The following is a 24,579-nucleotide window of genomic DNA, read 5'->3' as shown; positions in this document are numbered from 1 at the left end:
ACGATGTCCCTCGGCCCGGGGAACGGCAGCCTCAGCCCGGGGGAACGGCACCCTCATCTCAGGGGACGCTCCTCTCAGTCCGGGGAGCGGCACCCTCATCCCGGGGGAATGGCACCCCTCATCCCGGGAGCGGCCCCCTCATCCCGGGGAACGGCCCCCTCATCCCGGGAGCGGCCCCCTCATCCTGGGAGCGGCCCCCTCATCCCGGGGAACGGCCCCCTCAGCTCGGGGATGGCCCAAGGGGCGCAGAGAGCCGGAGTTAATTCGCGTGGAAAACACCTTTTGAGATCACTGAGTCCAAAATATGACCCGTGCCAACCTTACCTTGGCTACGTCCAGGTTTTCCTTAACCACCTCTGACTCCCTCACCTCCCTGGGCAGCCCATTCCAACATCAAACCACTCCTTCTGAGAAGAAATTGCTCATAATGTCCACCCTAAACCTCCTGTGGTGCAGCTTAAGGCAATATCCTCTTGTCCTGTCACTGGTGGCTTGGGAGAAGAGACTGAACTTGTGCCAGGAGAGATCTAGGGTGGATTTTAGGAAAAGGTTCTTCCCCCATAGTGTGATCCAGCTCTGAACAGGCTCCCCTGTTGGACTCAATACCTCAAAAATATTTTTCTGCTGAAATTATTCTTAGATTCTATGAAACTTGCTAATATGTCAAAATTTGGAGCAGCAGGATTCTCCCAAGTTGTGTACTCATAGTGCACCGCACAGGAGAGAGGCTGTGAATAAAAGAGGCCATCAATAAAAGATGGGCTTCATTTAATTTGCAGTAGGATCTCACCTTCTGGAGTTGGGGAACGCTGCTCCTGTGGCAGACACAGACCCAGGGAATGAGGGTGTCAAGTTCTGCTTCCAGCAGTGCTCAGTGCAGGAATTTCAGGCTGTTCTCAGTCTGTGACTCTCTGGAAATGGACCTGGACGGGCTTTGACAAGCTAATACTGCAAATACAGCCAGCATGCTGCTTTTTGTCACTTAAAGCATTGTTTTATAGCATTTACCAGCAATGGAAAATGCATTTTCTCTGCTTTAATCAAAGAATTAATTAAAATTAATTAATGTAAATGCTTGAGTGGTTTGTCTCAGCCTCATTTTTGTGTTTCTAAATGCGTGTGATACTTCTGAAATGCGTTGCAAACTCATCCACTTTTAGAAACGTTTATTTTCTGCTTTTGGTGACAATGTGGTTACTTGGAAGATGACTCTGATCCTGGAGGAGCAACGATCTGCACAAAATTATGGACATCTGGTGAGGAGAATTGTGTTTGACATAGAGGGGACTGGGTAGAACCTCTGTTTTGGGGATTTCCATGTGTTCATGTGCATTATATTTTAAAGTGAAGATGAAAAAATTTGAAGACAATAAGCAGAAATTTCAAAGAGCAAATTGATTCACACTAGTTTTTTATTGAGCTGGCAGTAGCCAGGATAAACATCCTAAACACTGCATTTGTCAGTAGCAATATTTTAGGTTTCTAATCTCACATGATCTCACCGTGGGATGAAAGTCCTTTGGAATAAACCAGTTTGATCCTGACACGGGACTCACCAATCAGCATTTGAGAATGTGCTGCTTTTTATTTGCATTAGGCTGTCTGACCAGTTTTCTCACAAGCCCAGTGGATTAAATTTTACTTCCCATTTCCTCAGCAGAGATGCAGTATCAGAGAGCTTTTTCTCTTGTTTACCTTTGGAGCAGACGGTTCTCGGTCTTCTGGTTCCCTGCAGAGCTGCCAGAGCCAGCTCAGATGCTGCAGTAGTTTCTCTGGGAAGTCATGTTAATGCACACCTTCTTTTTGTTCACTTTTGGACTAATTTTTACTGGAAACCCTTTTTGGATAAAAGGTAAGCTTTCTTTTTTTTACATATTCAGAAAGTTTTCTCCAAGTCTGCTTGGACACTGATTGTAATGATGCACGCCTTTGACACTGAGCCTCAGCACTCCCTGTGCAGCCCTGCTCATTGAGAGAATCTTGGAAAAGATTATAGGTTGAAACTTTTTATAGTTGAGCTCTTTTTGGGGTTTTTTCCTTCTGGATGTCATAGGTATGTAAATCCATCATTGTCTGGTTGTGACAACTGCAGTTGCTGTCACTCGGGGACGGTAGAAAAACATTTCTTCTTCTCTGATGTGAGGGAAATTCCTCCAATTTCATTGGAATTTTTCATTAGTTCATCTCCATTTATGATTTGGCTTCACATTTTAGATTTAAGTGTAACACCTGAAATGTTTCTTAGAAAGTGGTGTTTTTATGACATGCATCAAAGATAGTTTCCTGCTTTCAGGTGTCAACATTTGATGTTAATGTGAAAATGTTGTTAAAAGAGCATCTCCATGGTTAGTTCAACATACACTTGACTTATGAAACAAAATGGATTTTGTGATAGATATTTAGATAATAAAATTATTGAAGATTAAGAGCAAAATCACAACATGAAGGGCTGATATTCTTTTCAGATCAGTTTGCTAATATCAGCTTCCACATTTTGATTGCAATTGCAGCCTGTACTGTTAAATATATGCTACCTGCACCTAGCTTTTAAAAATCCTGATGCTATCTGACAGGTAGAGATCATCATTACACTGGAGAAACCTCCTCACTTTGAATGGCTGGTTGTGTGACTTTTGTGCAATTATGAATTCCTTTCACAGGAATAGGGAAGCTGAGGGTGACTGTACTACTGTAAATGTGAAGAAATCTCTTTGTTTCCTTATAAAAGAACAACTTAATAAGGAAGAAACCACGTTCATTGTTAAAACTCATATTGTTGATTCTGTTTAAAAGCAATGGTTGTGTCTCTGTTGATCAAACCAGTTGATGAGCAGACAGGAAAAGGAAGATTAATTCAACTTTACACAATTTTTAAAGTCACTGGAGATTGTTTTTGTCTTTATAAAACCACTTACCTGAAACCAGATACTTGGCAGCCTTCTTATCTTTAGCTTCCTGCATTAGCATGTTGTTCTGGAGATAATTCTGATATCATGTAAAAGGCTACAAACCTTTTGCAAAGATCTGACTGTTGCTAGAACAAACAAAATGCAAGATTAGGCAATGGCAGGAGGCAGCGTGGTGAGCCACGTTTTCTAAGGAAGGGAAGGGAGGGGGACAAATTGTATCCAGAGCACAACTAAAAGTATTCCTTATTCAGGACAATGGAAAAAGGAGAAGGCCAGCTGCACCAATTTTCTGTGGTACATCAGGTTAAAAGTGTCAGTCATGGAGGAAAAAATGATAAAGTCACAAAGTTAATAATCCAGAATATGAAAGAATTAGGATTTTGTTTAAATGCTTTGATAGTTTTTCTTTGTGTGCTCCAGAATACCCCAGCTTCAATCTGAAGTAACTTTTTAAAAAGTCAGTTTGATCATTCCTGAACTCTTCACTCTTTCTCCATTTCTGGCTGGATCAGAGTAGGCTTTTGGCTATCACCACTATGCAGGTGCCAACATAATGCCTTATCCTTTCTGATTCTTTACCAATTTCAAACTTTATTTTCAGGTGGATCCTCTGAACACACATCCAGACTTTCTACATTAGAAATAATCATTCCTCGAAGTCTGACAGGCAGAGAGAAACATCCCCCATTTTCTCACGAGGTTTGTTATTCTGATTTTCTTTTTTTTTGATTGTTGATGCTGTCCTTCATTACACATACACACAATAGATGGTATAAAGAGATTTTTGTAGTGAAATGTTCCCCACTCTCACTCTTCTGAATCTTAGTGTTTTCAGCTAGTTTTAAGTAAATTTGTTCCCACAAAGGCCTGTGATTTTATTCTGAGTGCCTTCCAAATTTCTAATCCTGTTAATGACCTTGTAAAACAGAACTGAGAAGGGACATGAAGCATATTTTCATTTCTTCTGAGTCAGATTAGATGTTGAACCTGAGCTAACATCCATGCTGTCCATGTTCTGCTCTTTGGGTAAGAACCAGAGGATTTCAGCCATGTGGCACCCAAAGGACAAAAATGGTCCCACAGAGTGGCACAGGTTAAAAGATGAGTTAAAAGAGAAACCTGAGCCTTAATTCTTCAGTTCTGAGGTCACTTACCTTTGTGCCAGATGCTGAGTTCATTTACTGAAATAACTGTTAATGAAACAACATTAGTCATCTTTGTGCAAACAAATGAGGTGATAAAAGACTGGGACTCTTTTATCTGATTTACATAAGGAGTGTCACAAAGCAGATGTGGTACTGAGCAAAGAGTGCATTCAGGGACTGTGCCCTCCTGTCTAAATGAAAGTATAGATTCAGAGAATTTACACTTTACATAGGAGAGAATGTTCACTTTGCTGCCTGAGAGTTTGAAATATGAGAGTTAGGAATCTTGTGGTTTTTTACTTAAAACCTACACAGTAGTTGAGCCTCTCTTGTCAAGCAAAACCTGGAATAAATACAACCAAATAGAAAATTCACCTAATTAAGTGATAAATTTTCTTTTGTTTTCAGGAGCATTCAGATGACAATCTTTCTTACTCAGTTAAAACCAGAAATGGAACATACCTCCTAAAGCTGAAGAGAAATAAGTATGTGATAGTGTTCTAAGGAATTGTCTTGTTTCGGGGTTAGTTGCATACAGAGAAGAATTTTTATACTGTAAAAATTCAGTAGAAACTATTTAATGTCAGATTGTAGCAACCATATTTAAAAACTCTGTATTTAACAACTCTGTTAAATATAGTGTCTCTGTTATGGTAATATCTTGTAAATAGAAGGGAATAAAAGTTTTTCTAGCTTTGAAGAAATTAATTTTGACTATTTTTTTATTAGCAGTGCAAGACAGAACATTTCAGAAAATCCTTAGGAAAAATTAGAATTCAGTTCAATATTAGTTTTTATTAGCAGGTCAGAGGGATTTTAGCTCTGTTGTATTTTAAGGAATGTTTCTTTTTCTCTTGTTCCTCATTCCTGAGCCTGTAATAGGCCAGGTACTTATGCAACTGTGTTTGCTTAGATTCCTTTCTATGGATATTTTAGTTAAAATAAATAAGTTTCAAAATAACTTATTTTCCAAAAATTCCAGCTTGTTTTAAAGTATTTTGCTTCATGTGCTTGGATTTTAATAATAATTTAGCATTGAGTGTGCTGCTAACAGAATGTAGCACTTGCCAGGACTCTTGACTTGTTTCTTGTTTCTAGACAATTAAAAGAGCAGTAGTTTATTTTTGTTTCCAGAAAACTCCTTAGTGACAACTTTAAGCTGTACACATATGGGGAAAATGGGAAACTGCAGGCAACACCATCCAAAAATGAGGTATTGTACATTATAAAACTTCCCCTTTGTGGCAGAATTTTCTCTGAAAAACCAGGGGAGCCAAGAAAAAATAGATTTGCTGGGAATGAGTCTTTTGTGAGTTTTCACAGTGGAGCATTTCTGTTTAACAGTTACCAGTGATCTAAAGATGATGTCCATGAGGGACTGGGCTGTTTGTGGGGTGCAGCACCCCTGTTCCCCAAGGTGTGAAAGGATTTGCCAGGAGATTATGCCCAGCCTGAATTTGAGCCACCTTTGCATAATATGCAATTTAAAGTACAATGGCAGCATCAAAGCTCTGTAGTTTTTAAATTCTGTATCAAACAAGCCTTAGAAATACTTCTAAATTTAATTTCATCTTTAAACTCCACATGAGCTCAGTGAGACTTAATTGGGTGGTTTGTGCATGAAAGATCTTCTCAGAGCAGTTCTTAAGCAGGATGAGCAATGTAGATTAAAAATATAAAAATATTTTATAATTTTATAAAAATACCATAAAAATTTATAAAAATATACAAGATAGTGGTGGGTTAAAGTAAAAAGCTGGCTGTGTTCTAGAACCAAGGGACCAAAGGCTGCTTTAGGTACTCATGTCAAGGGATATTCTCCTCTAAGAAGGTCAGGATTACTTTCCAAGTAGGGAGCTCTGTAAATTTCTAACAGCCAGCCCTGATGTCATGGAAATAATGTGGTTAGTTAGAAAATTAGTTTGCAGTTGAAGGCAGCCCCCTTGTTGTGTCACTAATGATGTGGGTTTGTTGCATTTCAGACACACTGTTATTATCATGGCACTGTTGAAGGAATTGCTGACTCCACACTTGCTCTTAGCACATGTGATGGCCTTAGGTATTTCCTCTTCCTATTTTTTTTTAATATTTCACCTTTTGATGAAGCTGAAACTCATTATAGGTTTTATAGTTTCCCTCCACTCCCACTTTTTTCCTATTTTCCAAAATTCCTTCACAGAAAAGAAGATAATATGAAAGAAATTGTAATAAATTTTGGGAAAAACTGGGCATGACCTGAGGCTTCCAGATGTGAATCTTGTGACCAGAGATACCTTTGTAGAAAAAAAATATCTTACCTTGATGAAGCTTTTGTTGAACTTAAAACACTCCAGCAAACAACTTTGTCTTATGAGTGGGCACATTTCAAAAGACAAACCATTTCCATGAAAAAATTTTGTCCAAATTTGAACTGGTTTTTGTGTTTCAAATACAATAAAATCACAAATGGGATAAAATTCACCCATGTATCTTTCAGGTGAAGTTTCACAGAGAGATGTCACTTACAATAAATCAGGACATATCCTGGCAGTCCTTTAAATGAGTAGAGATAAGGGCTGAAAGAGATCCTTTGCATCAGCTCTGTACCCACAATCAAGAGTAATTTACTAACAATTTGCTTTCATTCTCTTTTTTTCCTTCCTTTTCTAACTGATTCAAGAAGATCACACTTGTTGAGTATTTTAAATAAGTTCTGTTTTGTCTTTTATTGTAAAAGACTGAATTGTGTTTTATTAATATATTATATATATTAATATAGTTTCAAATAATAATTTATTTCAATGTAGTGTCTAAGTATCCAGCTGTTATTCATTCATCTAGTCATAACCACAAGGGAAAAATGCTGAAATAATGTTTCATTCTATTATGATTGTTAGGGGAATTCTCTACATTGGAGGCAAATGGTATGGAATGGAGCCCCTGAACACATCCAGCACATTTGAACATGTGCTTTATGGACTGGAAGATGAGCAGGGTATCCCCTTCCACTGTGGGGTGCTGAAGGGCAGCCTGGAGCATGAGATGTTTGTGAAGCCATCTGTGAAATACTCATTTTCATCAAACAGTACCTCCAGCAGGGACAGGCTCCTCAGGGTAAATATATTTCTGTTTCTCCCTTGAGCTGCACTCCAGGGCATCTCCAGGGCTCTTGCTGGACATTTCCTTGTGGCCTTTCCATGGGCACCAGGCTGGTGGGAGCCCTGCTGAGGAAGTCCTGGAGCAGAAGATCAGCACAGTGGGGATCTCGCCCAGCAGGCTCTGGCCAGGGCAGCTGTGGGCAGGACATGAAATGCACCAGCTGCCATTCAGCTCGTGCATCCCAGTGTCTGACCTGCTGTGAATTACTGACACAGAGATGTTTGTGGGGTAATCTGACACAAATTGAGGCCACGTTGCAAAATGCAGCATTGCAAACTCATGATGTTAATTTGCTGTGCTTTCTCATTTGCAGGAGAAGCGAGCTGTCCTGCCCCAGAGGAGCTATGTAGAGTTATTTGTGGTTGTGGATCACAACAGGGTAATTATATCATCCAACACTAAATACATTTTATTCTTTTGATCATTTTTCTTCTCTGACATTGTTATGGTATTTTACAGTTTTTGCTGAAGAATTCTGATTCTGCTGCAGTGCAAAAGGAAACAGTAGAGCTGATTAATTATGTTGATGGGGTAGGTGAGATAAATTGCCTGGATTCAACATTTTCTATTTTATGATAGTGTTCAGAAGAGCAGCTTTCTTTCCCAAAAGATATGTTTAGGTACTTTCATAAAGTTTTCAGTCATACTTCATTTTATATTCTAAATATTTTTATTTAGTTTACAATTTATAAGTATTTTATACTTCACTTATAATTACAATTATCCTGTATTGAATTTCAAAGAAACTGAAGTTATGTCCTGGTCCCTATGTTCAGCTTGTTGTTCACTCAGTAGTAATTAAGTCATCTTTCAGAATTCCATCAGAACAGCCAAGGGACATTAATTACCTTTTTTTTTAGATGTATAGTGCATTAAACATCCAGATTGTTTTGGTTGGATTAGAGATTTGGACAGATGCCAACCACATAGCTGTGATGGATGGTTCAGCTGGGGATGTGCTGAGTAGATTTGTTTCTTGGAGACAGAAAGATCTCCTGAAGCGCTCAAGAAATGACGTTGCTCACCTCATAATGTAAGTTTGCATCCAGTGGCAAAACCAGCCATGCTGCCAGTGTTAATGTACATGATTTGGGGCTTGTATATTCATTAAAATATAGCTGGAGTAAAATTCTCTGCACTTCCAAAATGGTTTAACCTGGAAAAATGGCAAGAAAGTATAATGGATTCTTAAGAGTTAATCAGCTCCAGGGACAGGGTGACCTCCAGAGGTCCCTTCCCTCCTTAACCTTTCTGTAATTGAGTGCACTGACACAGCAGATTTAAGGGATTGATCATTATTTTCAAGTTCTTATTCAGATATTCATTATTAATTAGAATAAAACCCTGCTGTGGTGATAAATTCCTTCTTGACTCCAGGAAGACCAAATTTTGCCTTGCAATATTTCTTTCCAACTGATCAGTGTCTTTTAGTAGAAATCATGAACTTTGAACCCATCTCTAACACCACCTCCAAACTGCTCTTGTTGCAGAGGGAGAAGCTCTTTCAGTGGATCCATTGGAATGGCATTTGTGGGCTCTGTGTGCTCCCATGTCCAGGGAGGGTCAATCAGCACTGTGAGTACATCAACATTTGGGTATGGAAGAAATTGGTCCTGGTCCTTGGCCTATTTTCACCCTGGTCATGGAGTGGGATAATTTCTTTCATGGTCTTTTTTACTTAAAGAGTTGTGCTTTTTTAATACCTTTTTTTTTCCTTAAGTATTTCCCAATTTCTTTGTCAAATTCCAGCCTATTTGGCTCATTTAATCTTCAACAAATCCTTTTGGTCATCTTTTGTGATTCATCAAACTCAATATTCAAACATCATCTCATCCTTATACCATTGAAGTTTATAACCACATGGGTTGGGATTGGAATGCAACTACAAAATAATCTTTAAATAAATAGAAAGTAAACATAATGCACTGTAATCTCAAGTGTCTGGAATTCTCACAATTAGACTGTAAACAGGCAAAAAAATATTAACAATTAGTATAAAACTATTTTTTTCTCCACCCTTGGGGCAGAACCAGTAACTGCAGAGGTTCCTGTCCTTAAAGTATGGATGCCACAACATTGTGGACAATCTCAGAAGCAGATTCTGTTCTTTACCACTACATTTGTTGTTGGAGACTCATTTGAAATCACTGTCTAACAGTGTTAAAATAGAACAGAACCACAGAATAAAACCTCCAATGGTGATGCAGATCAGCTGCCAACTTATTATCCAGAATGTGATCCTCAGGGAAGGAGTGGCAGAATCTGGCCCTACCTGAAAATAAAATTACAAATTTTCAGTCCTTGCTGCTTTCACCTTGCAATACAATTTGGTATCCTGCCTTCACAGTCCCTGAGAGCTTTGTGGTGGGAATAAATCCCTGGGTACAAACAGTGTTTTCCACAGTTTCACTGTTTTAAACTTGATTCTCTTTATTAGCTGAATCATGACAAAATGTTACGGCACGCCACAGTAGTGGCACACGAGCTGGGGCACAATCTGGGAATGAAACATGATGACAAGAGGTGTCCTGCAAACTATATCATGCACAGCACAGATAAGTAAGAGTTCCACTTATTTTATTTCAATAATTTATTTTGTTTGCAGTGACTATGCCTTTCAAGCTGTGAAACTCCTGTGAATCTGGAAGAGTTTTAGTGGATGGGGAATTGTTTGAAAAATTTGATCACAGAGGTGGAATCACTGACTTAGTATTTGACATCATTTTAATTTATATGACATTTTATCTGTTTTCTGACCCAATAATTCTTCATTAGTAACATTCCTAAAAACATAGGGATGTTAATTATTTTTTGTAATAATAGTATGTTGCTGGGGTTTTTTCACCCTGTTGAGAATGCTTTACCTGTACTCCCTGAGTTTGTGCAAATAGGGAACAAATTATTTAACAGTTAATTTAAAAAAAAACCTTCTTGGCTTATGTTTCCTTCAGTTCATTTATTCTTTGGCTTCCCCTTAAGAGAAAAAGATCATAATATTTTATTTATCCTCAGTTGTATTAATAATCAGGGTAACTGAACACTGGACAAAACTACTCTAGGAAGGGGCATTCCTCAGTTCTTAGGGACTCCAAGTTAAGATGAATGTTTTCCTGAGAATATTTTTAATCAAACATTTTTACACTCAGTATAGAATTTCTGAGGCCTGTTTCATACAGGACACCAGAATAGTTAATCTGATGGTCTCTGGCCTCTAAAAGAATTAACATTATAATAGTATTTTAAACCTCTGGTACTATATTTAATGCAAAGTAAAATAAAAATTAACTGTTTTATGATCTAGCATTGTTAAATGCAATATTTATTATGGAACAATATTTTAAGAGCTTGAGTTGTATATTCTCCTGTAAGCAAAATATTTATAATAATCCAATATTATCCTTTCCAGTGGATCCAGGAATTTCAGCACCTGTAGTGCTGATGATTTTGAGGCCTTTATTTTAAGTGGAGGAGGAAACTGCCTTAGAAATCCTCCCAAAACAAGCAATGTGTACAAAGAACCTGTCTGTGGTAATAATGTGGTGGATAAAAATGAAGAATGTGACTGTGGCAAACCACAGGTAATGCATCAAATTGAGCTGAATACTTGTTGTGTATATATATTATATATTATTAAGTATTATTATATATATAAAATATATAATAAATAATATATAATACATATTATATAATAAAATATATAATATATAATATATAATATATGTAATATAATATATAATATATTATATATTATATATAATATATTATATATTATATATTATATTACATATATTATATATTATATTACACATATTATATATATTATATATCATATATTATATATTATATTTATTATATTTATTATACTTATTATATTTATTATATCATATAATTCTCTATATATATAGAATAATACTGGCTTAATTGCATTATTATCTGAGGAGTTTTCTTTGTAATTTTGCATTTTTGCAAGCAATATCAGAATAAATATTAGTAAAAGTTTAAAATCATGCTTTGATTTTCATCTGGACTCAGTTAAGGGCTGTTGGACTCCACAGAACATTGAGGCACTGCTGAGAAAGAAGTGAAATTCTTGGGTGTGGGACACCACTGGGTTTTGTGCTGGTTTAGCATCATGGATATTTCTGTTCAATGACAGAGACTGTTTATCTATAGAACATGGACAGGTTTGTCAACTGCAACCCTTCAACTTTGCCTACACAAAATGACTTTTGAGAGTCACATTTGCATTGTCAAAATGTCCCTCTAAGAATGGGAGATATTGGCTCATTCTTCACAGGGTAAAAGTGTCTCAAAAAAGGCAGCAATAAATCAAAAGGCTGCCAGCAAGCCCTGGTTCCATTGGCATCCCTGTGCCACAGCCCATCAAAAGTGGTGATTTTCTGCTGACTTGTACAAACAAAACACAGCAGCAGTGTCTGCTGGTTCTTTAGAGCAGGAGAATGTGAGAATCTGACACAGTTATTTAAACTTTGGCTTGCCCACCCACGTGGACTGGTGAGTGCTTTCCTGGCTGTATAAATAAAATTCTATTCCCTTTCCATGTTCTCAGGAATGCTCCAACCCCTGCTGTGATGCTGCCACCTGCAAACTCACCCCTGGCTCCCAGTGTGCTCAAGGATTGTGCTGCAAAAACTGCAAGGTGGGCAATGCTTTATTAAATTCAATTGTTACTGTTCACTGAGATGTTTTAATGTTTGAAAAGAGCTATCCTAGTCCTCTTGACATATTTTTAAATGACATTGACTAGTAAGAGAGCATGTAAGAAGAGAATTTGTCTTATAAATGTTCCCAGTTGTTTTTGTTTCACTCTAGAACTTCCTCTGTTGCAATACTGAAAGTGTTCTCCCTCTTTGGTCTAGTTTAAAGTGGCAGGAGCAGAGTGCAGAGCCAAACAAGATGTGTGTGATCTCCCAGAGTACTGCAATGGAAGCACTGCCTACTGCCCAGATGATGTTTACATCATGAATGGTCACCCCTGCAGCAACAGCAAAGCTTATTGCTACTATGGGGTGTGCCAGAGCTTTGATGCACAGTGTGAATCCATCTATGGCAAGGGTAGGGTTGGCATTTAATGTTAACCCATTTGTAGCCTCCTGATAAACATTTCCAATTTCTCTTTCTGGTGTTTTTCAGACACCTTACTGAGATTCACTATTTTTTTTGTACAGGGGCACGAAAAGCACCTGATATATGCTTTGAAAAAGCAAATATTAAAGGAGATAGGTTTGGGAACTGTGGGATGAAAGGTGGAGTGTACAAGAAATGCCCTGTCCAGTAAGTCACCACCAAATAAAAGCTAATCTTAAAATCTTCAATGTAAAAAAAATATATTTGTTACAAAGCCTTAAAGTGAGAGATTTAAAAGATTTTTTTTGTTTTAATGCAAGCTAAAAATCTGGAATGGATTTGCACTGATCCTGATTTTAATGAAAGCTAAAAAGCTGGGATGGATTACAGTGATCCTGATTTTAATGAAAGCTAAAAAGTTGGATTGGATTTGCACTGATCCTGATTTTAATGCAAGCTAAAAAGCTGGAATGGATTACAGTGACCCTGATTTTTGTCTGTTCACCTTGTCTCAGAGTATCCTTCATTCCAAACAGGCACAGTCTGTGTGGGAAGCTGCAGTGCACCTCTGTCAGTCTCCAGAACCTCCCAGCCTGGAGTGTTGTCAATAATGCATCTGGGGTTTTGTGCTGGTCCTCTGACTTTGACCTAGGATCAGATATCCCTGATCCTGCCCAAGTTCATGATGGCACAGCCTGTGGAGAGAACAAGGTAAGAGGAGCCACAGCAGCCTGACAGAATATGCTCCATGTGGAAGGTTCTGAGCTTCCAAAAACATTCCCTGGCTCTCTTGTTCATAGGCCATAACACAATAAAAATCCTTTGGGATTAATGCATGCAAACAATTAATTAGCTCTTGAAAAAACTGGGGTGCTACATTATCAAATTACTCCATCAAAGTGCATCCACAGAGTTAAGCAAACCTGAGACAAATTTATAAAATTCTGAAATACTGAATGTTGTATCAGTCCTTTTTCTTAACATGTAAGTGAAAGCTTGTAAACATATACACTTATATAGTATTTTTATAAAAGGATGGGATTTTTTAAAGTTTTGTGTTTGCAAGACACTAATTACTTGTTGCAGGCCTGTTTAGGTTTTGAATGTCTTGATGCAAGATTTCTGGGCTACAGTTGTGATGTAAAGCAGAAGTGTAATAATAATGGGGTGAGTAGATGGTGCTTTGTGTCCTGTTTCTAGACTGTGCAAATTCCCTGCTTTTAAGCAATAACCAAGCAGGTGGCTTTGCTTTTTCCTGATCTGTATTAAAAGTTAAATCCACTTTTTTAACCTGTAATTTGCCAGAACACTGCAAACCCCTTAGCACTAACATTGAGAGGCATTATGTCTCAATTTCCCAAGGGAATTTTATTTAATATTACCGAGCTGGTGAATTACAAAAGGAAAATATTCCTTTGAGGATGATGATCTGGGAATTCCTGATTTATTTTTGTCTCTGTGAAAAATCAAAATGGAGTTCAAAGGCTGTAAAACTAAGAAGGTTTCTGGACTGTGATGAATTGCAGGCAGATAACACAAACGTTAACCTAGAGAGAATTACCACGGGGTATCAGAATCTGAGAATTACCACGGGGTATCAGAGTCCCTCAGTGGTTTGGGGTGTTATGGAGGGGCAGAGCTTATTCCTAGTTAATATTTCATGTATTTCCATGCAATACTATGCAGCATTTTTTATTTCCACCTGCAATTCCATGCATGGAACTCCAAATCCATGCCAAAGGTTTGAGTGGCCACTCTCGGGGAGGTGTTGTTTGACTAATGAGGTGTTGTTTGACTAATCCCTGTGTTTGGGCTGTAGGGGTGTGACAACCCCGGGGGCTGTCCCTGCCTGACTCACGAGTCCCTTTTGTTTGAGCTGTAGGTGTGTAACAACAACGGGAACTGCCACTGCAATCCGGGATGGGCCCCTCCTTTCTGCAACCAGTCTGGCTACGGTGGCAGCATTGACAGTGGCCCAGCTCACAGAGGTAGGACACTGAAACTGGCCCTCATTCTGCCCCAGGGACTGAGAAATAACCTACTAATAACATAAAAATAATCTACTAATAACATAAAAATAATCTACTAATAACAAAGAAATAATCGACTAATAACATAAAAATAATCTACTAATAACATTAAAAAAATCTACTAATAGCATACTAATGGTTTTTTCTGTTGCATGAGATCCCAATCATGGACTGACTCGAAGAACAAACATTATTATTTGATAATGAAGTAGCTTTTGCTGGCCTTGACACACAAAATGTTTTCCATCTCTTTGTCTAGAAGAAAAGTTCATAATCTGTAGTTTTCTGAGGAAAATCTCTGTTACTTTCTGCAGAACTTCATTGGATTTTACTAAATTTGTACTTTGGGAAAGGGAAAAAACGTTTTGTATTTATTAAAAGTTTAGGAAAGTAAAGGAAACATGCAGAGCAGTTGTGTAAGCAAATACAAAATGAATTTGTCTGCTTCAGAATTATTGAAAACATTTTATGGAAAAGGAAAAACACTGCATATACATAGGGTGGGCAAGGCAGAAAGAACTTGTAATACCACAAGCCCAAATCCTACTTTTCTGATTGCAATATGTTATAAATTTCAGTGAAACTGTTAATTCTATTCTGCAACAATTTGAAGATTGTACTTTTTAAAACAAAAAGAAAGCTTTCATATTTTAAATTCCATGATTTCAATTCTTTTTCCCTAGATACATCACTTCGGGATGGGCTGCTGATTTTCTTCCTCCTGGTGCTGCCTGTAGCCATCCTCATTGCAGTAGCAGTGTTTAAACGTGATGCAATAAGGAGAAAACTTTGCAGGAAAAGCAGAGGACAGCACAGGTATTTCCCTTCTCACAGGTGCTATTCCAGCATGAGACTGTGCCCCAGGGCAGTGCAGCAAGGCTTTATCTACACAAAATATTGCACACCTCCTACAGGACAAGCTGCCCTGCTAACAGCAGCAGGGGGGAGTTTAACAGCCCATCCCTGCTCCTTGGAGGTGCAATCCAGACACTCCTCTTGTCTGTTCTCAAGCATTTTTTCCCCAAATCCATTGACTTCCCTAATTTTTGTTGATAATTTTATTGTATAAACACAGGGGCAGAGCATATTGAAATTGCTGTCGAGTCCAGAGCAGGATGGACTCAAAGCAGAACCCAGAGCTCTGAGCTGTGGACGTGTCCTTGGAAAATGCTGCACCCCTGAAGGATTCCTGATGATGTGTTTCTGTTTCAGGGATAACAATGGGCAGGAACCAAAGCAAGGCAACAGAGCAAGTCATGAAACAGGAAATAATCAGGTAAAAAAGATGGAGACTTGGATTATTTCATGTTGGGTAATCCAGACTGCACAGTGCCTTTTCCCCAAAGCATTAATCATGACTTTGTGACTTTCTGATACATTGAAACACCTCTGTTACTCTTTGGTCAAACACTGGGGATGGTGCTTAGCCAGGCTGTGGGTCTAGTTCAGATAAAACTGAATAAAAATTATCAAAACAAAATGTTGCAAGAGAATATGAAGAAAACCTCAGCAAATGACAGCCAGTTCTAAAATTACATTAGCTTAATACTGAAGAATTATCTCCACTTTGTGTTTTCTGCTAATCTGATTTTCTGCAATGTTTTTTCCAGCCTGCTGCATCCAGTCACAGTATTTTTACCATATTGCATTTTCCTGGTACAAGGTTTGTAGTGTTTAAAACCTTCTTCACTTCATCTTCCCTATGTTTAAAACCTTCGTCACTTCATCTTCCCTATGTTTATGTTGCTGTAAGTGAAGTTATTGATGTCCTGTGTCCTGCTTAGGGGGACTTTTCATGCAGCATCATGAAATAGATTAAAGATTAGATTAGATTTAATTAATAGATAAATTAAGTTTAAATTAATTAGGTTAATTAATATATTAATTAGATTTAATTAACAGATTTTTCATGCAGCATCAAGCGTAGATTAAAGGCTTGAAGGAAAAATGTTGGCATAAACACAGGTAAATGCTGCAAGGGAGAGGAAGGGGCAGAGAGAATTGGGTGGAAATGATAGAAACTGCTTAAAAATGGTAAAGAACCAGTTTGGAAATGTCAGGTGTCTCAAGTCATGAGATACTAACCCAATGTGTTTTCCACACTTAGGCAGCCAGTCCAAACCCGGCCTCCTGCAGCTTCCTCAAGATCTCAGCGACCCCCAGTCCCACCTAGACCAATTGTCTGAGATCTCTCTTGGGAACCCTCAGCCAATTCTGACAAAAAACTGGCCTGAAAAACAAATGAAAGGATTTCAATGCTCCAGTGCTCTCCTTGTGCAGCCAGATTGCCTTTGGGAAGCAGATCCTTCCTGGCCCTGGGGGCCAAGGGGCTCTGAGCACAGACTGGGGACACCCCAGAGTTTTGCTCCTTGCTGCTGGCTGTGTTTGTGCCTCCTCTACCTCAGTTTTACAGACCCTGGAGATCATTGTGCACAGGAGTGAACCTGGGGGAGTGCCAGAGAACAGGACTGGCACTGCTGCCTCCCCCTCCGGCCACAGAGAAGTGAATTCTGCTGTTCACAGACATCATTCAAAGATGGGAGATCTGCACTTTACCTCCTGGCCTCTCCTCTCCTCTCCTCTCCTCAGGACACTCAGGGTCTGCAGAGCCAGGTTTGGGGACAGTCCCTGTGCCCTGCCCTGACACCTGTGTCTTGGTTTGCAAAGCCAAGTCTCTGCTAAGGAAGGCAGGAGCCTCCCTTGAAATGGAAAATACAAACCCCCTCCCTCCAAATTGCTATAAATTTTAAATTAAGGGGCGTTCAGGCAAAAATATGAGAGCAGGAATAACAGTTCTTTGCTAGGGAAGAAAATAAAAACATGAAATAAACAACACAGTAAACCAAAACAACACTGCCAGAGTCAGAACACAACCTGGCACCCTGTTGGCAGCAGTCCAGTTGGAACTGTGGCTGCAGAACTCCTGGAGTGCCACCAGCCCAGAGCCCACCTCTCACACCCCACCAGCCAGGTCAGCCTCCATTTCAGGTCATTTATAAAAGTAACCTCACCTGGGGACACCAGGAACTCTTAGGTCATGTCCTGAGTGTGAAAGGACCCATCCATGTCTGTTACAGAAAATGTGGGATATTGGGAACACCTCTGCAGCTCCACAGGGCTTCCTGGGGGTGGCAGCTTGGCCTTTTTCCTACAAATTGATTCCACCACAAAAGCAACAGATTTAACTTTTGTCATTCTGAATGGGACAGTTAGAAACCAGCACTGGTTTCAAAGAGGATGTATGGAGTGATAAAGATTTCCAAACAGGCTCCATCAAATGTCTCTGTGGGAGATGGATGCAGGAAATCCAGGGAAATCTCCACCAGCTGCAGTGCAGAGAGCACCTCACTGCCAAAACAGAGCTGTGGGTGTGCATCCACCTTCCCTGGGCACTGCAGCACACCCTGGCTGTGCTCATGCAAATCTCAGAGTGCAAACTGGGAAAAACAGTGAATAAATTACAGGATTGCCTCACTGAGAGAATATTTCCAACCCTCAGATGGCCACATCACTGAAGAGCTGGGAAAAAGAACCCAAAAGAGATTGCTGGCAAAAAATCTGTGTCTTCCAAAGTGTCCTCTTTGATCCCTCAGAATCTCAAAGTGTTCTTATTAAATATCCCTGTCATTTAGACCTCAAGTATGATATAACATTGATTTTATTTATTACATTACAATTTAAAATAAATCCCCAGGGGCAGCACACGTGGTTGTATCTTTGTTTTGTGATCAGCACAAAAGGCACCGCGGGGCACGGGGAATGGCTCAGCCTTTAATGCTTTAAAGAGAATTCTTGTGCTTATTGTGATGCCAGAATCGGGTAAAAAATGGGGAAAACCAGAACCAGGTAAAAAATGGGTAAAACCCAGAATTGTGTAAAAGAAGAATTGGGTAAAAAAATTGATAAAACAAGAATTGGGTAAAAGCAGAACCAAGTAAAAAAACGGGTAAAAAGCAAAACCAGGTTAAAAATGGGTAAAAGCAGAATTGGGTAAAAAATGGGTAAAACTACAAAAGAATAAAAAAATAGGTCAAACCAGAACCAGCTTAAAATGGGTAAAAAACAGAACCGGGTAAAAAATGGGTAAAAGCAGAATTAGGTAAAAAATGGGTAAAAAACAGAACCGGGTAAAAAATGGGTAAAAGCAGAACTGGGTAAAAAATGGGTAAAACCACAGAAGGGTAAAAAATAGGTCAAAGCAGAACCGAGTAAAAAATTGGGTAAAAGCAGAATTGGGTAAAAAATGGGTCAAACCAGAACCGGGTGAAAAATGGGTAAAAGCAGAATTGGGTAAAAAAATGGGTAAAAGCAGAATTGGGTAAAAAATGGGTAAAAGCAGAACCGGATAAAGACTGGGTAAAAACATGAACCCGGTAAAAAATGGGTAAAAGCAGAACTGGGTAAAAACATGGGTAAAAACCAGAATTGGGTAAAAAAGGGGTAAAACCACAAAAGGGTAAAAAATTGGTAAAACCAGAGCCGGGTCCAAGGGGCCGTTCGTGGCTCTGCCGTTCGCACCGAGCCCGCCAGGGGGCGCCTCACGGCGCGATCGCGGCGCATGCGCACAGCGCCTGCGGAAGCGGCGGCACCGGCAGCGCTGGCGGCGGAGCAGCAGCGGCAGCACCGGGAGAGCGGCGGCGGCGCCCGGGTGGGGCTGTGCCTGCTGTGCGGGCTGCCCGCGGCCGGCAAGTCCACGCTGGGTCGCGCCCTGAGCCGCCGGCTGCCGCAGCGGCTGGGCTGGGCCTGCGCGCTGCTCGCCTACGACGAGCTCATCCCGCCCGAGGCCTTCCGCACCAGCCCGTCCCCATCGGTCAGTGCGGCGCGCCGTGTTACGTCATGGCGTGCGACCGCGGTTGCCAGGCAACGGGACGCGGCCGGGTCGGGCCGGGTCCCCTCATGGCGGGCGCAGGGCCGGGAGCGCTCAGCGGCGGCGATGGAGGCCGTGATCTCTCGCCTTCCTCTCCCCACAGCTGCCCGGCTGGAAGCAGAGCCGCCGCGAGCTGCTGCAGTGCCTGGAGGGGCTCCTGCGGGCGCTGCTCTCCGGGGCGCCGCTGCCCGGCCCCGCGCAGCCGGGCTGGCCGCGCTTCCTGCGCTGCTGCCGCCGGCAGGGGCTGCTGGCCGCCCCCGATGGAGACACCGGAGCCGCCTCCCGGCCGCTCGTCCTCCTGCTGGATGACAACTTCTATTACCAGAGCATGCGCTACGAGGTGTACCAGCTGGCCCGCAAATGTAATTATTTATTCCCTGATCTTCGGCGTGAGGATGTTTGTGGGAAATTCAGCGCCTTCTTCCAAGTGCTCTCCCGGAGCGTGGGTTGTTCTGATTGCTGGGTACCTGTAATAGAGTAGCAATCTATGTAACCTTGTTACTGCTTTATTATAAACTGGGAGATTGTGTAAAACCCTTCCTAGAGCAGCCTTAAAGCACCTTCCAGTACATAAGGAGCTCCAAGGAGCTGGGGAGAGACTTTGGACAAGGACATGGAATAGCAGGGCAGGGGAAATGGCTTCCCAGTGACAGAGGGCAGGGTTAGATGGGATTTTAGGAAGGAATTGTTCCCTGTGAGGGTGGGCAGGCCCTGGCACAGGGTGCCCAGAGAAGCTGCGGCTGCCCCTGCATCCCTGGCAGTGCCCAAGGCCAGGCTGGACAGGGCTTGGAGCAGCCTGGGACAGTGGGAGGTGTCCCTGCCATGGCTGGAGTGAAATGAGGTGACTTTATATCCCTCCCAATCCAAACAATTCATGGTTCTGTCTCACCCATTTCTTGAGCAGCCTTGAGGTAAAATTCTGTTCCCTGTCCAGATCTGTGTTCATGTCAGGCTCAGAAGCAGAGCAGAAGCTCCTCGCTCATGTAGAGCCTTTCTCCTGCATGCTGCTTTCAGAAATTGTGACTTGAGCTGTTTAAATATAAAATTGTCTGGTTCTGTTCTTTTTAGACTCCTTGGGCTTCTGCCAGTTATTTTTGGAGTGTCCAGTGGAATGCTGCCTGCAGAGGAACCGCCTCAGGAGGGACCCTGTGCCTGAGCAGACCATACAATTAATGGCAAGGAAAATAGAGATGCCAGATCCCAGGAAAAACACCTGGGAGCAGCACAGCCTCATTCTGAGCAGTTCTGATGGCATCTCAGAGGATGAGTATGTTGCTGATTGATCCCAGAGTTTTCTCTAAGTGCTGTTTTCAGTGGTGGAAGCTTCTTATTGTATCTACACAATGTATAAAAAGTATTGCCAGTGGTGATTTTTGGCAGTTACACAGAATCCAGGTTTGCTGGGAGCTCACAGCCACCATCCTCTGCAGAGTTAACCTCAGAAATCACAGCATTCCTGCCCTGTCACTGAAAATCTGTGCAAGTTGTCTGAAATGCTAAGGTTGAGTTGTAATAATTTGAGTTGTAATTGTTTTCATTTCAGATTATTTCACTGATTGCCTTAAAAATTTAACTGAAATCTTGCTTTTCATTTTTTTTTTTTTCTGTAGCATCATTAGAAAGTAAGTGTGATTGCCATGGTTTACCCTGTTTGTTTTTTTAGTGAGCAGATCATGAACTTGCTGGCCACTGCTTTGGAAAATCCAGAGAGGCCAAATGAGGAGGACACAGAGCAGAAGGTAGCACTGCTGGGACACAGGGCACAGCTTTGGAATTGTTCCCTGGGAGGGTGTGAGGCCCTGGCACAGCTGTGGCTGCCCCTGGATCCCTGGCAGTGCCCAAGGCCAGGTTGGACATTGGGGCTGGGAGCAGCTTGGGACAGTGGAAGGTGTCCCTCCTTTAAGGTCCCTTCCAACCCCAACCATTCTTTGACTTTGGAGAAATCCTTAAAAACCTGGCTACTCAGACAAACAGAAGCAATTCTCACATACAAATTCAATTTGATGTAAAAGTTGCTTTAATCTGATGAAGGTTAATAATAAGAATAAGTTTTTGTTTAGAATAGTCTAAACTCTTCATGCTAGGACTTAAACACTAATTTAACTGTTAGCACAAAAGTAGAAGATAACAGGTTCTTGTGAATAAAACTGGTAGAGAAAAGAAAGAGCTAAAAGCCTGTCATTCATGAGTTATAAAAACAAAACAGTAAGAAACCTTATTTTATCTACACTCTGCAAAATTTTCCATGTCATTGTTTTTTCAGGAGGCAATTTTTAGCGAGATAATGAAGAGCCTGTAGAACTAATATATATTCTGTGAGATTTCTAACTGCCTTAAACTGAGTTGTACAGATATTTAAAATTTGCACAATTAGACTTCTGTCCTGCTGATAGAAGTTCTGATAGAAACAAACAAGAAGTTTACAAATCAAACTCCTTGGTTCAGTTTTATGTTGGGCCAGGCTCCAACTGAGAGGTTGCCTGTATTTTTGGACATTGGGGCTGGGAGCAGCCTGGGACAGTGGAAGGTGTCCCTCCTTTAAGGTCCCTTCCAACCCCAACCATTCTTTGACTTTGGAGAAATCCTTAAAAACCTGGCTACTCAGACAAACAGAAGCAATTCTCACATACAAATTCAATTAGATGTAAAAGTTGCTTTAATCTGATGAAAGTTAATAATAACTTTTTGTTTAGTATAGTCTAAACTCTTCATGCTAGGACTTAAACACTAATTTAGGCCAGGTTGGACATTGGGGCTTGGAGCACCTGGGGCAGTGGTGCCAGCCTGAGGTGCTGCTAATGTTTTGTTCTCAAATGGAATTTCAAAAGCCAAGTAAATTCAAAGTGTGTGTTTGTTTTGTTCCTTGCTGGTGGCCCTGGCCAGGAGGCAGCTCGAGCCACGTGTGCAGCCAGTGCTGTCCATCAGGCTGACCAGGCGTGCAGGAGAGCCATCTCTGAGGCCATGCAGGATGCCAAAGGTACCCACCTGCCCTTCCCACCCATCCCAGCTCCAGCTGGTGATAGTGGAACCCTGGAAAAAGTTAAAGATAGAATCTAAGATGTTAGGCTTTGTGCTTTCCCAGATCAACTGCACCTGCGTAAGCAGTATGATAAATTATATAACTGTTAGATGTGATGATTGTTTAGTAATTAAATGTAATTATTATATAACCATAAGAAGAAGAGTGAGAAACTATGTTGGAAATCCAGAGAGGGGCTAAATTTATGTATATAATAGAACAATATAAGTTTAATAATTAACATGAAAGTTATGTAACGATAGAGTATAAAACATGATCATTTGGGATGTATGGTCGGAGTCAGATTTGGGTTAATATACCCCGATTCCCAGAGCTCTTAATAAAAATCACTGCATATAATCCCCCGTGATTGTGTGGTTTTGAACACTAACACTGGCACTGGGAAACAGCCCTGAAATTCCCTTGGGACAAACTGTCCAGGATCCTGTCCCAGCAGCTGTGCCTCAGGCAACACCTTCACAGCTCTGGTCAGGGTTAATTGTAGAAATTTGTAGGTTTAAAAACCAGCATCATGTTTATTAACTGTATTAATTACAGCTTTAATAAAGCCATTTAGTACAGAGCAGCATTTTAGAGGATTTTAATACTGTTTTGGGACATGTGGCAATGAGGACAGGGGCAGATTTACAGGAGGAGCAGCTCAGTGTCCTTAACTGCAAAGCTCAGCTCTGTGCCTGGGTTCAGAGACAGGGACAGGAGGGAATGGCTGGAGCTGGGCCAGGGGGGTTTAGGGTGGATTTAGGGAAAGGTTCTTCCCCAGGGAGTGCTGGGAATGGGCACAGCCCCGAGGCTGCCAGAGCTCCAGGAGTTTGGGCAGCACTGCCAGGGTGGGATTGCTGGGGTGCCTCTGCAGGGACAGGAGCTGCACTCAATCCCGCTGTGTCCCTTCCAACTCAGGGTATTCTGTGGTTCTGTGATTTTTTCTGTAAGCATGAAGTTAAAAGTTCAGCTTCAATTTTATTTTAGGTAAAAACGTTCTCCCGAGTGAGATGAAGAGCCTGGCAGAAGAACTCAACAAACTGAAAGCAGAATTTTTGGAAGACTTGAGGCAAGGGAAGACTTTGAAAAGCCAATATTCTGACCCTGCTACAAGTGTTATTTCTTCATTCCAACAGGAGGCAACCAAGGTAGTAAATAAATATATTTTAAAATAATGACACAGAGAATGTTGGGTGTTTAGGAGTCCCAAGTGTTTCCAATGCAGGACTCTGAGCACTGCTGCTGAGAGATCTGAGGTGCAGCTCCCCTCTCTGAGCCCCTGTGCCTCCTCTCCCCATGAAATGGAAGAGAAACACTTTAATCAAGTCTAACCAAGCTGTTCTTGGCTGTGGAGACCAAGCCAAGAGCAAACCATCCTGAGATTTAAATTTCACAGAATCAGAAAGAGTTAACCCAGGAGGAGCACCAGGGAAATCACCAGCTCCACCCCTGGAAGGATATGCAATTAAAAATTGACATGGGACCTAATTAGAAAGTGTTATTTTATTCATATCTTACAAAAGCAAAGCTTCACAACATGAACTACACGAGATAGAGTTATTTCAGAATTAACCTTGTCGTCTCAGAAATGTTCACTAACATTAAAATTTGTTTTACAACTCTAACAGGTTTCATTTTTGCATAAAATCTGCTCTTTACACTGAAATACATATTATTAACAAAGTAGGTACTTAGAAGCACATACAACAAAGATTGCTCAATGAAAAATGCTTTAGCAGGAGAGAGATTTCCTGCAGCAGAATATCATTTGCTGTAGATTTTCAAAGAAGCTTAAAATTAGTAGAAAACTTGCCAGTGAAGACTTCTAAATTACATTCCCTTTGTCAAAAAGAAACAAAAAGCAAACCCCCAAAACATTCTGGAACAAAGCAAACATTAACAGATTATTTGTCTGGAAAACATTGCTGGAAGGTGTCCCAGCACTGAGTTTTATATTAAAAAGCCAATCAATATTTTATGTCCAAACATGTGTCTGTGAAAAAACAAATATTTTTCGTATTGCCTCCTTCACAGTTGAATGTTAACTGAGATAATGAAGATGTTCAAATATTCAAATGTTCAGTGGAATATTCAGTCTCAAAACTTGAGTGTGTATTAAACAGTGCATGTTAGAAATGCCCACAAAGCTATAAAATAATCTGTGACAATAAAAACAAAACCCCACAAAGTTCATGTTTTGCAACTACAGAACTTAACAGAACTGAGCTATGGAAAAACTCCATCTCCTTTCCAAACCTCCATTAATAACAGTTAAAATGCTAATCACCCATTACCTTATAATGTGAGGATTTGGGTTTTTAGAAAAAACACCAAAACAAGTGAGTGCAGTGTAGCACATGGAGGACTCAAAATGAAAAGTTCT

At 40.6% G+C, this 24,579-nt stretch overlaps 2 protein-coding genes across 2 annotated transcripts; both read left to right on the top strand.

Annotated features, from left to right (window-relative positions):
* The first annotated feature begins 1,782 nt into the window (after window positions 1-1,782).
* Window positions 1,783-16,496, top strand: LOC128937545 (disintegrin and metalloproteinase domain-containing protein 9-like). Its single transcript, XM_054277293.1, has 22 exons — window positions 1,783-1,852; window positions 3,511-3,608; window positions 4,463-4,539; window positions 5,189-5,267; window positions 6,037-6,113; window positions 6,931-7,147; window positions 7,506-7,571; window positions 7,652-7,723; window positions 8,053-8,225; window positions 8,683-8,767; window positions 9,630-9,751; window positions 10,599-10,770; window positions 11,763-11,852; window positions 12,073-12,268; window positions 12,382-12,487; window positions 12,817-12,991; window positions 13,367-13,447; window positions 14,163-14,268; window positions 14,994-15,126; window positions 15,523-15,586; window positions 15,921-15,973; window positions 16,418-16,496. The coding sequence occupies exons 1-22, from the start codon at window positions 1,783-1,785 to the stop codon at window positions 16,494-16,496; spliced, it is 2,391 nt and encodes a 796-aa protein (XP_054133268.1).
* A 2,372-nt stretch (window positions 16,497-18,868) lies between these two features.
* On the top strand, window positions 18,869-24,373 carry PSTK (phosphoseryl-tRNA kinase). Its single transcript, XM_054277003.1, has 6 exons — window positions 18,869-19,120; window positions 19,281-19,539; window positions 20,246-20,444; window positions 20,841-20,916; window positions 22,061-22,154; window positions 23,184-24,373. Exons 1-6 carry the CDS (start codon window positions 18,869-18,871, stop codon window positions 23,369-23,371), a joined length of 1,068 nt encoding a protein of 355 aa, XP_054132978.1. The 3' UTR covers window positions 23,372-24,373.
* The last annotated feature ends 206 nt before the right edge of the window (window positions 24,374-24,579 follow it).

Source organism: Melozone crissalis, unplaced genomic scaffold, assembly GCF_028551555.1.
Source record: "Melozone crissalis strain CALT ecotype California unplaced genomic scaffold, PUWL_Pcris_2 ptg000019l_1, whole genome shotgun sequence".
NCBI classification, from domain to species: Eukaryota; Metazoa; Chordata; class Aves; order Passeriformes; family Passerellidae; genus Melozone; species Melozone crissalis.
The sequence above is the reverse complement of the archived record's forward strand: the minus strand, read 5'-3'. Positions and strand labels throughout refer to the sequence as shown.

Bases quoted from the DNA above. Each gene is read 5' to 3' on its own strand.
- LOC128937545 (XM_054277293.1), top strand. From the start codon at position 1,783: ATGTTAATGCACACCTTCTTTTTGTTCACTTTTGGACTAATTTTTACT. The intron at 4,540-5,188 runs GTATGTGATAGT...TTTTGTTTCCAG, and splicing joins CTAAAGCTGAAGAGAAATAA to AAAACTCCTTAGTGACAACT. The intron at 6,114-6,930 runs GTATTTCCTCTT...TATGATTGTTAG, and splicing joins AGCACATGTGATGGCCTTAG to GGGAATTCTCTACATTGGAG.
- PSTK (XM_054277003.1), top strand. From the start codon at position 18,869: ATGCGCACAGCGCCTGCGGAAGCGGCGGCACCGGCAGCGCTGGCGGCG. The intron at 19,121-19,280 runs GTCAGTGCGGCG...CTCTCCCCACAG, and splicing joins GCACCAGCCCGTCCCCATCG to CTGCCCGGCTGGAAGCAGAG. The intron at 22,155-23,183 runs GTACCCACCTGC...ATTTTATTTTAG, and splicing joins GGCCATGCAGGATGCCAAAG to GTAAAAACGTTCTCCCGAGT.